General features: G+C 39.1%; 3 protein-coding genes across 9 annotated transcripts in view; all 3 read left to right on the forward strand.

Moving 5' to 3' along the window:
• The window catches only part of LOC120776057 (potassium voltage-gated channel protein Shaker), a 444,773-nt gene that overhangs the window by 271,143 nt on the left and 160,347 nt on the right, over window positions 1–13,283 (forward strand). The window lies entirely within an intron of this gene.
• On the forward strand, window positions 3,387–4,281 carry LOC120776062 (serine protease SP24D-like). The gene is made up of 2 exons (XM_040106528.1): window positions 3,387–3,625; window positions 3,690–4,281. The coding sequence occupies exons 1-2, from the start codon at window positions 3,387–3,389 to the stop codon at window positions 4,213–4,215; spliced, it is 765 nt and encodes a 254-aa protein (XP_039962462.1). The 3' UTR covers window positions 4,216–4,281.
• LOC120776061 (serine protease SP24D-like) lies at window positions 6,240–7,293 on the forward strand. Its single transcript, XM_040106527.1, has 2 exons — window positions 6,240–6,478; window positions 6,543–7,293. Exons 1-2 carry the CDS (start codon window positions 6,240–6,242, stop codon window positions 7,078–7,080), a joined length of 777 nt encoding a protein of 258 aa, XP_039962461.1. The 3' UTR covers window positions 7,081–7,293.

Here is a 13,283-nt window from a genome sequence, read left to right on the forward strand (position 1 = left end):
GTGTACAAGCCGGCACTGTGAGTCGCACCGATGGCGGGGTGTACCGCGCTGTTTCTAATGCTATCATACACCCTAGGTATGGTTTCGATAATGATATTGCTTTGCTGCAGTTGGCAACACCATTCGACTACTCCGATGTTATTAAAGGAATAGCAATTGCTAGTTCAGATGTACCGGCTGGAACATCAGTAATCATTTCCGGTTGGGGTCGCGTGTACGAAGGTGGTCCGCTATCTACTAAATTATTGTATAGCAGATCACTGACAACTCTGAAGAATGAAGACTGTGCTACAGCTGACGGGACGTCTAATCCTTCCGAATTATGCCTCCTCAGTCCTCAAGGAAAAGGCTTTTGTGATGGCGACGATGGTGGTCCAGTTGTTTATAGAAACATTCTAGTAGGTATTGCCAGTTATAAGGCAAATGCTTGTGGCACGACTACGAAAGGTGGCTTTACTAAAGCGTCTTACTATAGAATTTGGATACAAGCAATAATAGCTGCTTATAGTTTAGATGATTGATATTTTGTCATTTACAAACCGCAAATATAAAATGAAATTTCAGAAGGAGCTTATTTTTTTTCTTTTTTAGCAGGGTTCATTTAATTCTTCTTCTTCTTAATTTGCGTAGACACCGCTTACGCGATTATAGCCGAGTTAAGAACAGCGCGCCAGTCGTTTCTTCTTTTCGCTACGTGGCGCCAATTGGATATTCCAAGCGAAGCCAAAGGTCTGCCTACTTTTTCTAATGGGACTCATTTCAACCCGTGAAAGTGGACTGAGTAATTGTTTAGTAAGCATTTACTTGAAACATGAAGATTATTATATTAAATATAGTAGTCTTTATACAAAAAATCAAAACAAATCCTACTAAATTGAAAACAATTCAGTTTTTAATGAGTTCTGAATTTAAAGAAAGATTTTTTTAGATAACATTTATCGAATGAAACGCTCTTGGGTGTTAAATTACGTTTATTACGTTTTGCATATCTAAAATCTTTAAATATCCAAATTTTTTTTCCAAAGGCTCAATAATTTAGAAATTTCGTGTTTTATTCTTATGTTTTCGCTATAGAAATAAAGATAAAATCATCTTGAAATCTGTCAGCGACTATCTTGTCAGTTTTGTTTCGATAGCAAACTGATAAAATAGGTTTCCCGTAGTACCCAAAACCGATACAAATTCTGTTTCCGAATATCAAACCACGAATATCTGAATTCATGACACCTACTACTAGTTTTTGATCGGTTTCAATTCTGATTCCGACAACTATCAGATTCCACAACACCCTGATTATAAATCGTAGACGTGCGGTACATACTTTTTGCACTGTATAATACTCTAGTCAGGTCTTGTTTCAAAGCAGAAAATTTCACAAACAAAACTTGGGCTAAGTTTTCGGTTTCCTTCGAGCCATTTCTGGGCGTAACTGCAACTTCAATCACGATTTTGCCCATCTTCGAATTTCCCAATCTTCTGATGGATGTTCGTCGGGAAAAGCGTGAGAAATGCGCATGAAGAAAACAGTGAACTAAGTAATATTTATCATGATATAAAGCAGTAGTCTAATGTCTTAGGCTTTTCTTCTTTAAACCCAATGGCAACAGTGATCAAGTTCATGCTTGAGCTTCACGCATTTCCTATTAATTCAAAAGGCATTTAACCGTAGTCTATCAAGCAAACGTTGTTCACTTTTTTAGACTTTTTAGAAAGTAATTTCTAATCCCTCCTTAGTTTTCTAGAAAGCGGTCTTCAATGCCAGTGATTCCCAGAAAGTTTTCATGTTTCTGTGCTCAAAGCTCGTCGCCCTGATTACTTTGGTCATATCTTGACTTTCTTCGTATCTTTCACGTTCTTTTATTTTTTTAAATCAAATGTATCGAAAATGTTGTTCTGAAAAGTCTTGAACCACAAACAACTGTTATGTGAACAAAACTATAATACTCTCCTTAGAAACATTGTTGCGAGAGTATAAAAATCACACTGAGTAAATGAGTTAGAGATAGAATATCACATAGGCAAAATAAATTCAAATTTGCACACGGCTGCGATGAGTATCTTAGTTTTTTCCGCTGTTTCCTTACTTTGCCAGTTACTTATTCTTGTCAGAGCTTTGACGGTTGAGCGGTTGAATTTTGTTCCCTATTTCCCCACCCCCTTCTGAATCCGTCACTGACCTTATACCGTACAGTCTTTCCATAAATTCTGTTACAAAATCTACAATACATACAGTGAAGAAAAAATTAAATGTGGTCGTCTTTGCATAGTTCGAAATAATGCATTGTTAATAACAATTCGAGAACGCATTCACAGAAATCTCTTTAGAAAACAAGACATTTTTATTACATAAACGAAATGGAAATGGACAGATCACTGTCAATACTTATTCTACATCGTCCACACATGAAAACCTACCGTCTTTTGACAACGTGCTTGAAGCAAATTGAGCTCAACTGTAAACGGCTCTGAAAATATCATTTATAACAAATGTTAAATGTTTTTGTAAGAGAAACAGCAAGATTTCCGTAAAAACTTCCAAAGAGGCAGAAATTTTAATTACAAGAGCTCTAAAAAGTGTCCACGTTGTGTTTTTGGCGAGTCTCCTGTAAAGTCATTACACCTCGTGAGCTTTGTGAATAAGCGGATAAAGCTAGAACCAAGTGTACCAGAATGCATGGTAAAGCAATTCCAATTCCCTCTTCGATGGCGATCAGTGCATCTTCCAAAAAGACTCTGCTACGCCATATAAGTCAAAAGCACCCAGCATTGGGTTGAAAGCAATATTCCTGGTTTCAAGATTTGACTACAGTTTATAATCAGACTTGAAGAATGTTGAATTCGAGCAACATCGACTGTACCAATAGAAACTGACCTAAAATGCTTGCTGCTAAAAATAGAAATAACGAGTATATATATAAAACCCTAAACAGAAATTTTTGCGAAAACTTTTTCAAAATTGAAGTAACTCTAACCATTATCGTCAACTTTGTTGCTTGTTTTAGTCCTCCAGGTTTTATAAGTAGCAAAATAATAAAGTTGTCTCAAAGATAAAGAACTAAGATAGATCCAAATTCATGTGCAGTTGTGTATTGGTTCTCTTAAAATTCTTAATAATTAAAGGCACAGGGGAATTGCTTTTTTTTTTTCTTATATACATTTAACACCACATCTAGTGTTGAATAACTTTCGTTGTCTTAGTTAAATTAAAAAAGTTACTATACTTTGTGCAACGGAGTTCGAAACCATTAACTGCTAGATTTGCAGTTCTAATCACTTTTTAATGACCCTATCTCGGCACGTTTCACCGAATTCTAAACACGTTTTGCAATTGTTTCTCTATATAAGCCATGCTCAATCAATGAGCATTTCAATTTACTTAGCTCAGCATGGTTTATCGAAGCTCCTTTGTAAAGTTCTTTATAGCCTTTTGTTTGGTGGCAAAGGCCACGCAAAATGAAGATGTCTCTGCAGAACTCAGACCGAGTCCTCGTATAGTCAACGGTCAGAAAGCCGCCGTAGGACAATTCCCATATCAGGTATCCGTGCGTATCAATGATCAACATATTTGTGGAGGCGCATTGGTGGCTCAAAACTTTGTGCTAACCGCAGCACATTGTGTCTACAAGTAAGACTTGCATTTTAAAAGTCGAGTGAGCAATCATAAGCAAACACATAAATATTTTTTGCAGCATTGATGACGATGTCCTAGGCGTACAAGCCGGCACAGTGGGTCGCACCAACAGCGGCGACTTCCGCGCAGTTTCCACTGTTATCATACACCCCCAATATGGTTTCGATAATGATATTGCTTTGTTGGAGCTGAAAACACCATTCTTCTACTCCGATGTTATAAAACCAATAGGAATTGCTTCTTATGATGTACCTGCAGGAGAATCGGTTGTTATTTCCGGTTGGGGTCGCATATACGAAGGTGGTCCACTCGCTGATCAATTGTTGTATACTAGATCATTGACAACTCTGAACAATGAAGAATGTGCTAAAGCTGACGGTACACTAAACCCTAGCATTCTGTGCCTTAATAGTCCGCAATCAAGAGGTTTTTGTGAGGGCGACGATGGTGGTCCTGCCGTTTATAAAAACATACTAATTGGCATTGCCAGTTATATTATAAAGGGTTGCGGCTCTATTGCAAAAGGAGGTTTTACTAATGTATCTTATTATAAAAATTGGATACAAGCAATAATTCATGGTTAGGTGCCGAAATAACTTCTAAATGTTTTACATACAGCAAATATTAAATGAAATTTCGAAAGCGATAAATGTTTATTTTTCTTCAGTAAGGTTTATTGATCTAAGCTTAAACTTAAGCTGGCGCTTAACTTAGCTTAGCGAAATAGGCCACAGTTTTAGCTTAAAAGTGAACTCTGTCCTACTCCATTTTTGAAATTAGCTTATTTACTAGCACAAAATACTTTTACGAAATCTGTGTTGCCGAATTTTATGTTGGTGCGAAATAAACGATTTTATTTTTAGACGAATTTTGTCCTAAGGTTATTTACAAAAACCAAATATGTAACAAGCAAGTTTTGTATAAACATTTTAGACTATGGTATTAGTGCTGAAACTCTCTCTTGTAAACTCAATATAACCCTTATTTTTTTCTCTACTAAAAAATCATAATATTTAGGACAAAATTTAGCGACAAACCAAATTCAGCGACACAAGTTCCATAGTCCTTTGAAATAGAAGATCTTATGAAAAAGTTTTCCACAAATAAATATTCTATACTAGTTTAGGTAAAGTTGTTTGTGTTGGATACATCGTTGTTGCCGAATGAACTCAACTTCGCTCATTAAAGTTACTATTAGAAATTAATTTCTCCAAGCTCTTCTCTTTTATCTATAACTGTGTCTGCCTGGCGCAACAGTCCACGTACAATAAAGTGCAGAAGGATCTCTGTACGAGGTCTCTACAAAAAATATTGCGAATTTTAAGTTGTCGCGTGCTATGTGAATTCGATTTATATTCATATCCCTTAGTTATACTTCAATTTTTGCCTGTTCCAAAAAATTGTTTAAAGAATCTGTATAAAATTTGTAAGAAAGGCAATATTAAATGCGCGGACACATTCCGAATATTGACAGTGACATATGGGAGTTCCGATGAATATATAAACGAGAACGTTAAAAAACAGGGCGTCGTGTATCATGAGTTCTTTCCATAGGGTCGTCCAACCATTGAAGAATATTATCTGCAAGTTATGAGCAATTTGTGCGAATCAATTCGCCATAAATGCCCTGGTTTGTGGAAGAGCAAAAAATGGTTTTGCACCATGGTAACGTTCCTCTCATGGTTCGTTGTGCGAGAATATTTGTACAAAAACAACACGTTAATGTTGCCACAGCCACCGTGTTCCCTAGACCTTGCCCCCTGTGATTTGTTTTTTGTTCCCAGAACTGAAGAGGCAGATAAATGGACGACGCTATGTTATGATTGAGGAGAAAAACTCCACAAAAAATTTATTTTTAAATGCATTGAGGATTGGAAAAAACGCAAAAAGTGCAACATAAATGGGGGGTTATGCCCCATAAGTTCCCCAAAATTTTAACCTTTATATTATGTTGCTTTCTTGGAATCGCTCCTTACGGTATCCTCCTTACGGTAAGGGCAGCGGACTTTATTACTCATTAACGCCTTAACTTATTCCTAAATGGTTAAACATAATTCTGATACTTATTTGCCAACACCGAACAACCTCTCGTACTTGAATCTCTCCTTATACCTCAAGGTGTGGGTGGAAATTAAAGAGTAACTTAAGCGCTTTTTGTCACTTGAAATCTCCTATCGCATCACATGAAAAAAATATATAAAACTTTAACACATTTTCAAAACAAAGTAGTCTCAAAGATAAAACAGTAAGGTAGATCTCAGTTCGGATGCAACAGAATACTGGGTTCTATCAGAATTCGTAGTAAATAGCTAAAGACGTAGGACATATCAACGGAACGGAACAAAAATAGGTGCCGACTCTCATCTCGTCTCTTCATGCCGATCGGTTTGATATATATAGCTCTGCATATATTAGGTGAACAAAACTATTATACTCTGTCCAACATGTTGCGAGAGCATCAAAGCCATTAATTGCTAGATTTTCCAAGCAATATTCTAATCACTTTTTAATGAGCTTTTCTAAGCACGTTACTTGACATGTGTCTGGAAATCGTGGTTCTATATAAAACGTGTTGAAGCATTGAACGATTCAGTTTACTTTTCTCAGTATGGATTACCAAAGCTTCTTTATAAAGCTCCTTGTCGCTTGTTGTTTGGTGGTTGAAGCCACGCAAAATGAGAATGTCTCCGCAGAACTCAGGCCGAGTCCTCGTATAGTCAACGGTCTAGTTGCTGCCTCAGGACAATTCCCATATCAGGTATCCGTGCGTGTCAATAACCAACATATTTGTGGTGGCGCGTTGATAACACAAAAATTTGTGGTCACCGCAGCACATTGTGTCTACAAGTAAGATTCGACCAATTTTAAACAAAAGCAGATGCAATAATTAGAATGCACATTTTTTTTACAGCATTGATGACGATATCCTAAGTGTACAAGCCGGCACTGTGAGTCGCACCGATGGCGGCGAGCGCCGTGCAGTTTCCACTGTTATCATACACCCTCTGTATGGTTTTGATAATGATATTGCTTTGTTGGAACTGAAAACACCATACAACTACTCCGATGTCATAAAACCAGTAGCGATTACAACTTGGGCCGTGCCTGCAGGAGAATCGGTTATTATTTCCGGTTGGGGTCGCATATACGAAGGTGGTCTCCTCTCTAATAAATTATTGTATACTCGAGTGCTGACAACTCTCAAAGACGAAGAATGCGCTAAAGCTGACGGCACGCTGAACCCTAGCATACTGTGCCTGCTTAGTCCTCAAGGAAGAGGTTTTTGTGATGGCGACGATGGTGGACCGGCCGTTTATAAAAACGTTCTTATTGGTATTGCCAGTTATATTACAAAAGGTTGCGGCTCTATTTCAAAGGGAGGTTTTACTAAGTTGGCTTATTATAAAAACTGGATAGACGCAATAGTTACTGATCTGGTGCCGAATTGACTTTTATATGTTTAATACATGTACATACATACAGCAAATACAACATTAGGAAGCTTATATCTTTCTCCTATGTCAATTTATGAAGTAAAAGGGCGCTTTGTCATATTTTTTATTATCTTTGCCTCCAGCCAATATTTGCTAATCTCCACTGAGCTTACTGCAATGTTATCTAATCAAATCTTCAAACTCGGAATAAATAAATTCCTCAAGATATTTTGTGTCTAAAAATTTTCATCAGGAAAAATTTTTGATTTTTTGTAGCTGTCGAAAATTTTGGATCCTTAAATAACCCATTCTGAATGATGATGTGTGATGTGTGTTTAGCCGTTTATTTACTTTCACAATATTAAATATACCTTACATAACACTCTATAATACATATCATATCTATGTGCATTTGGGCCTATCTTCACCTCGACACATTTACCCGCTGACTGGGTTAATTAATGTCGCGACCCCATCTCTGTAACAATACTCTTTCTTACTGATTTGTTGCGGTGGCAAAATGTTTGTTTGTAATTTTCTTTCTCATATTTGCTCTGCAAACGCGACTTACCTTTTCGTTCAGAAAAAACGAAAGTTCGCGACATTCCATGAGTCAAGCTAAAAGGTAATTCCCACAAGAAATTACCTATCCGGCTTGTGTTGGCATAATTTACGAGTGAAAATGTGTAAGTACATGCTCCTTACTAGTTAACTTTGAAAATGACACAACTCAAAAGCAAAAATAAACGACAAATGTGTTTTAGGTTTTGCTAGCGGGAAGCGGCGATCACAAGAAAGAAAAAAATACTAAAACTTTAAGCTTTCTGAGCCTTAGTTCTGCAACACTTCCAATATATACATATACCGATTTTCTTGCCGATCTTACGGTTTTATCCGGTTGCTATTGGTTTTGTTATAAAAAGTGATTTAGAAGTCCCTAGTTTCGGTACCTCATACCGAAAAGCTTATCCACGAAACCATAATTTCTGTATAGGAATCAGAAGTATGCAAATAATATATTATGCACAGATATTTTTAGGTCCGAGTGTTGATAATATGAGTTTTTGGTACAAATAGGGTGAAATGTGGAAACAAGATACGAGTTTTTGAGTATCCAGTTTCCCTTAGCTTCGAAAAGAACTCACATTTCTTGTATGGTATAATTTATCTTAGTTTTGTGTGCTGCCCAGCAGAACTTGTAATACTTCATACTATATAATCAGCGAAATTTGTTTCGCTCGAACCTAGCATCGTGTGTTACCCGGTAATACTAACAGGGTGACTTGGCACTCACGTCACTGTTGACAGTCATAACTTTGAAGTTGTAGATAATTTTGTCTATCTTGGAACCAGCGTAAATACCACCAACAATGTCAGCCTAGAAATCCAACGCAGGATAACTCTTGCCAACAGGTGATACTTCGGACTGAGTAGGCAATTGAGAAGCAAAGTCCTCTCTCGACAAACAAAAACCAAACTCTCTAAGACACTCATAATTCCCGTCCTGCTATATGGTGCAGAGGCTTGGCCAATGTCAACAACTAATGAGTCGACGTTGCGAGTTTTCGAGAGAAAAGTTCTGCGAAAGATTTATGGTCCTTTGCGCGTTGGCCACGGCGAATATCAGCGAATTAAAAGACAGCGGCTACTCTGGCTAGGTCAAGTTGTCCGAATGGACGAAAACACTCCAGCTCTGAAAGTATTCGATGCTGTACCCGCCGGGGGAAGCAGAGGAAGAGGAAGACCTCCACTCCGTTGGAAGGACCAGGTGGAGAAGGACCTGGCTACGCTTGGAATATCCAATTGGCGTCACGTACCGAAAAGAAGAAACGACTGGCGCGCTGTTGTTAACTCGGCTATAATCGCGTAAGCGGTGTCTACGCCAATTAAGAAGAAGAAGAATAATCCACGCGTACAAAATAGAGGAAGACCTCCACTCCGTTGGAAGGACCAGGTGGAGAAGGACCTGGCTACGCTTGGAATATCCAATTGGCGCCACGTACCGAAAAGAAGAAACGACTGGCGCGCTGTTGTTAACTCGGCTATAATCACGTAAGCGGTGTCTACGCCAATTCAGAAGAAGAAGAATAATCCACGCGTACAAAACTTTTCCATACAAGCACTTGATTCCGTTCGTTCAGTTTGTATGGCAGCTATATGTTATAGTGGCCCGATATTAGCTGTTTTAACAAATGAGCAGCTCTTTGGAGAAAAAGAGATTTGTGCGAAATTTCAGATAAATATCTCAAAAAACATGAGACTTGTTCGCATATATTCAGTTGAACAGACGAACCAGGCCAAACCGACTCGATTCGTCTCCTTGCGCGTTTATGCACTTTGATTTTGAGTCCATCAATGTATTTCTCTGGATGTGACAAACTTCATCAAAAATTTAGTACACCCTTCTTCTCTATAAATATTGAACCTTTCCTTCGCGAAAAGAAAAACAAAACCCATAAGAAGTATTTCAACAGATATCGCTTTTGAAACTCCCTGTGGGCTATTTTTTGTTGTCTGACCGACCTCAAATCAAATTTATTTTGACTTGCGACGCTTTATAGTTTAACGTGCACTCTCCATGTGTCTGTGTAGGTTCAAATATATGTATGTAGTATGTGCGATGCCATTAAAAAGCTCTTTGCTTCACAAAAGTGCCGAGAAAGTGGCAGTAAAGGTGAGGCAAGAAAGAAAGCCCTAGGCATGACCAGTGGGGTAATGGAAAAAGTGCAAAAAATGCGCTTAATGTGTTTATATGCGTGAATGTACGTGTCAATATGTATATAAGTGTGATTAATGGCGCTACGCTTGCAACTTAAGCCAGAGCGCGAGTATGTGCGCCACCGGCTTTGCACTTTGTCGCACGTTTTACCAACAAAACCAAGCCCACCAATGTATTTACAACGGTATTTTAGCGAAAGTGCGCTTATATGTATGCGTGTGTGTGTGCCAAAAGCCGAAAATTAAAAGTAATTAACGTGTAATAAATTTTTCATGCAACAGCAGCAATGAGGGAAACGCGTCAAAATGCGGTCAAAAGTTGGCACAAAAATTTGCGGACTTTTTTCTTTTGCTGCATTTTCATTTCCTTTTTAAGTTATTTTTATACTATGATGTTTCTGGAAAGTGTACGAGTTTCCACTTGCTTTGAGCGGCGAACTTTTCCTTTGGCTTTCAACTGCTGCGACAACTGACACTGGCGACCGAGTGGCAGCCAAGTGCCGAACACACATGCATATATATGTACAAGCAAATGATCAACGCAGTCCTTCGCCGCAATTGGCAAAGTTGAAATAAAAATTGCTGATAATTTTAGCACAAAAACAATAAAAAGCACACTAATAGTCATAAAAATAGCAACAATGTGAGCTAAACGCTTTCGAACGGCATAGCAATTTCAGCTGGCATCCGCGAGCCGATTGCTGCAGGTCACTGCATCACTTTTGCCACATTTACCGTTTGTTCGCCTTTTGCCATCACCATCAGCAGCAGCACCACCACCACCACCACAAAAGCGCATCGTTTTTATGGGCGTTAAAATTTTCAAATTAAAAGTGGCATTGCGCACATTTTTATTGCCAGCTTTCGATGCAAACGCACACCCAAATACTTACTTGGTCATATATCTGACACAAACACATACACATATATATGCATAAATACACACACACACATACATAGCTGTGCATAGTGTGAGCGCGCATAACTCTGCACACACTTTTGGCGCCAAACTAAACTTAGCCGCTCTAAGTCGAGCCGCGGCGAGTCAAAGCTGGCCGCAACTGCTGCAAATGAAAAGCAATTTTTGCACAAAAAAAAATGGTACTGCACATTGCCACATTTTTCCGGTGCCACGTACCGTGCATTTTTATGTTGCCGCTGCATGCAGCCGTGTGTGTGTGTGACGTGATGCCAAACGCTTGCTATATTTAGTGCTCGCATACAGTCACACACACTCGATCTCACATCCACATATATATAACCACATCTATATACGTGTTATATATTGCTGTGTGTGAGTATCTTCGACTCAACCGCATTAACACGCCACATTTCAATGCGCTCAAATACGCTCGTTCACAGGAAGAGATATAGTATGCGTTTGTATTCGTACGTGCCAGCTAGATATGCACACAGGCGTAATTCCTCGACGGAGTGCCGTGTAACACGTGTAGGTGCCTAAAAATAGGTTACAAGTTGGGTGTAAGCGAATTAAATACTAAAAACTTTTGTTATTTTAGCTGAGGATAACTTTGTGATTGAAATCAATATTCGTTGGAAGAAATACTCAATAGATGCCTTATAAGAAGTCTTATAAAGTCAACTGAAGTCTTGTATTGCTTAACCTTCTTCAAATATATCAACTTACCATTTTCGCTTGACGTTGTCGTAAACAACACACTCTTCCAGTCTTATGTATATAGTCCCGAGTAGTTTTTTGTACATTGTTTAGCTTTCCAACAAGCGAAACAGCCCTTGGACTCGATTATTATTTATATTATTTTATCGATATTTTCGACAATCGGTCTTCGAACTCGAATATTATTTATATTGTTTTATCGATATTTTCGACAATTGGTCTTCCAGGGCGTGGAGCAGTATCAGAATTACAAAACTATTGCAAGCTTTGGCTCGCGCGTCCTCCGAGAACGACCTCCAACAACTTGAGTTTCATCAATAGATAAATAACCGAGGCTTGCACCGCGACCTTAGGTATAGTGTGCCCTTGTTTCATCAGTGGTCTTCTAATCTTTCACCATTTATGAATCTTAACAAAGCTGCAAAAAGAGAGCTTTCATTAGCTTTAGTAACTATCGGAACTAAATAGAGGCATAGATAGATAGATAGTTATAATGAGGTATTGCATAGTGACCTAGGGTCTATTGCGTACTGAACAATTCCTGGAGCCTGCTGAGCGCTACTGAGATGAGAGGATCCCTGTCAACGTAGATAAAACCTAGGGCTTTAAGTCTGCTTCTGCAAATTGCTGAGCAATCAAAAATCAGGTGTACTGGGGTTTCCAGTTTTATGTCGCAGAACCGGCAGTTAGCGCAAGAGACTATGCCCATTTGGACAAGTGCTGCCTGAGCCTGCAGTGCCCTGTGTAGAGCGCGACAAGGAAGCGGATTTTGTCACGAGGGAGATTGATTATTTCCTTCAACTTTGAGGGTTGTACTCTCCGAGAAGCTGCTTGGCAAGGCGAATTCCTGCTGCCTGCTGCCAGTACTGTTCCCTCTCTACTCTTTCCTCCATGCGGAGCAGCTCCTTAAGAGTGTGGGACTCCACTTCGATCCGTCCCTTGGAAGAAAGACCAGTGGTCTTATTTCCCCTAGGGGCTTCATCTGCTGAGACGACATTATCTTCTCTTTGCCGAAACTCTCTGCTGACATTAGCAGCATATGTAGTATATTTCGCTACCTATTTAATCGCTAGATGCAGCGGTGTGAGCTCCAGCATGACTTCAAGTGATGCTGGCGAGCCTTTGCAGCTTCGATAGTTTAAGGCCTACCGAAGACTGTGTTGCCTTGATAGCCCAAACAACCGCTCCATAAGTGACAATAGGCCTTACAATCATGTTAAACAGCCATCTTATGATACCTGGCTGGCATACCCAGGATCTGCCGGACAGACGTCTTGGTGGCTTCGGACAGCGTTAGATACACATGCCTACTCCGCCATAAGGTTGAGTCTAATGTGAGGCCAAGAAATTTGAGCTCTATGAACATTTCCAAATCCATGCCCCCAATTGTTATCGATCTCAAGCCCGGAAGAGATCTTCGCTTAGTGAAAGGGATCTCGATAGTTTTTGGTTGATACTTAGCCCAACCGTGTTACACCATCCCTTTGCTAGTCTTCAGCCCCTTTGAAAACATTACTATGATAAATTTGCTCTGAAACCTCAAAAAATACCTCATTTTTTAAACGAAATATTCAAATATCTACGTTCGAATACTCTGGAGGTCCCTTTTATAAGTACCAAGAAGTTCAAATGTGCGCCGTTTTATGATAACGACCAGAAAGTATCGTATGCTTAATTTATGTGTGACGTCAACTACCGCGATGCTACACTTTTCCACGCTGCAACTTCACGCGAAAACAAGTTGCAACAACTGCAATTACAAGCAAACACAGCACTTTGCAATTTTAATGGCGAAGCTGCACAGTTTGTCACGTTTGCAGTAACAGCAACGCACCACCACCTCTGCGCTTCCGCCGCTTTC

The sequence above is a fragment of the Bactrocera tryoni genome, chromosome 4 (assembly GCF_016617805.1).
Source record: "Bactrocera tryoni isolate S06 chromosome 4, CSIRO_BtryS06_freeze2, whole genome shotgun sequence".
Taxonomy (NCBI): Eukaryota; Metazoa; Arthropoda; class Insecta; order Diptera; family Tephritidae; genus Bactrocera; species Bactrocera tryoni.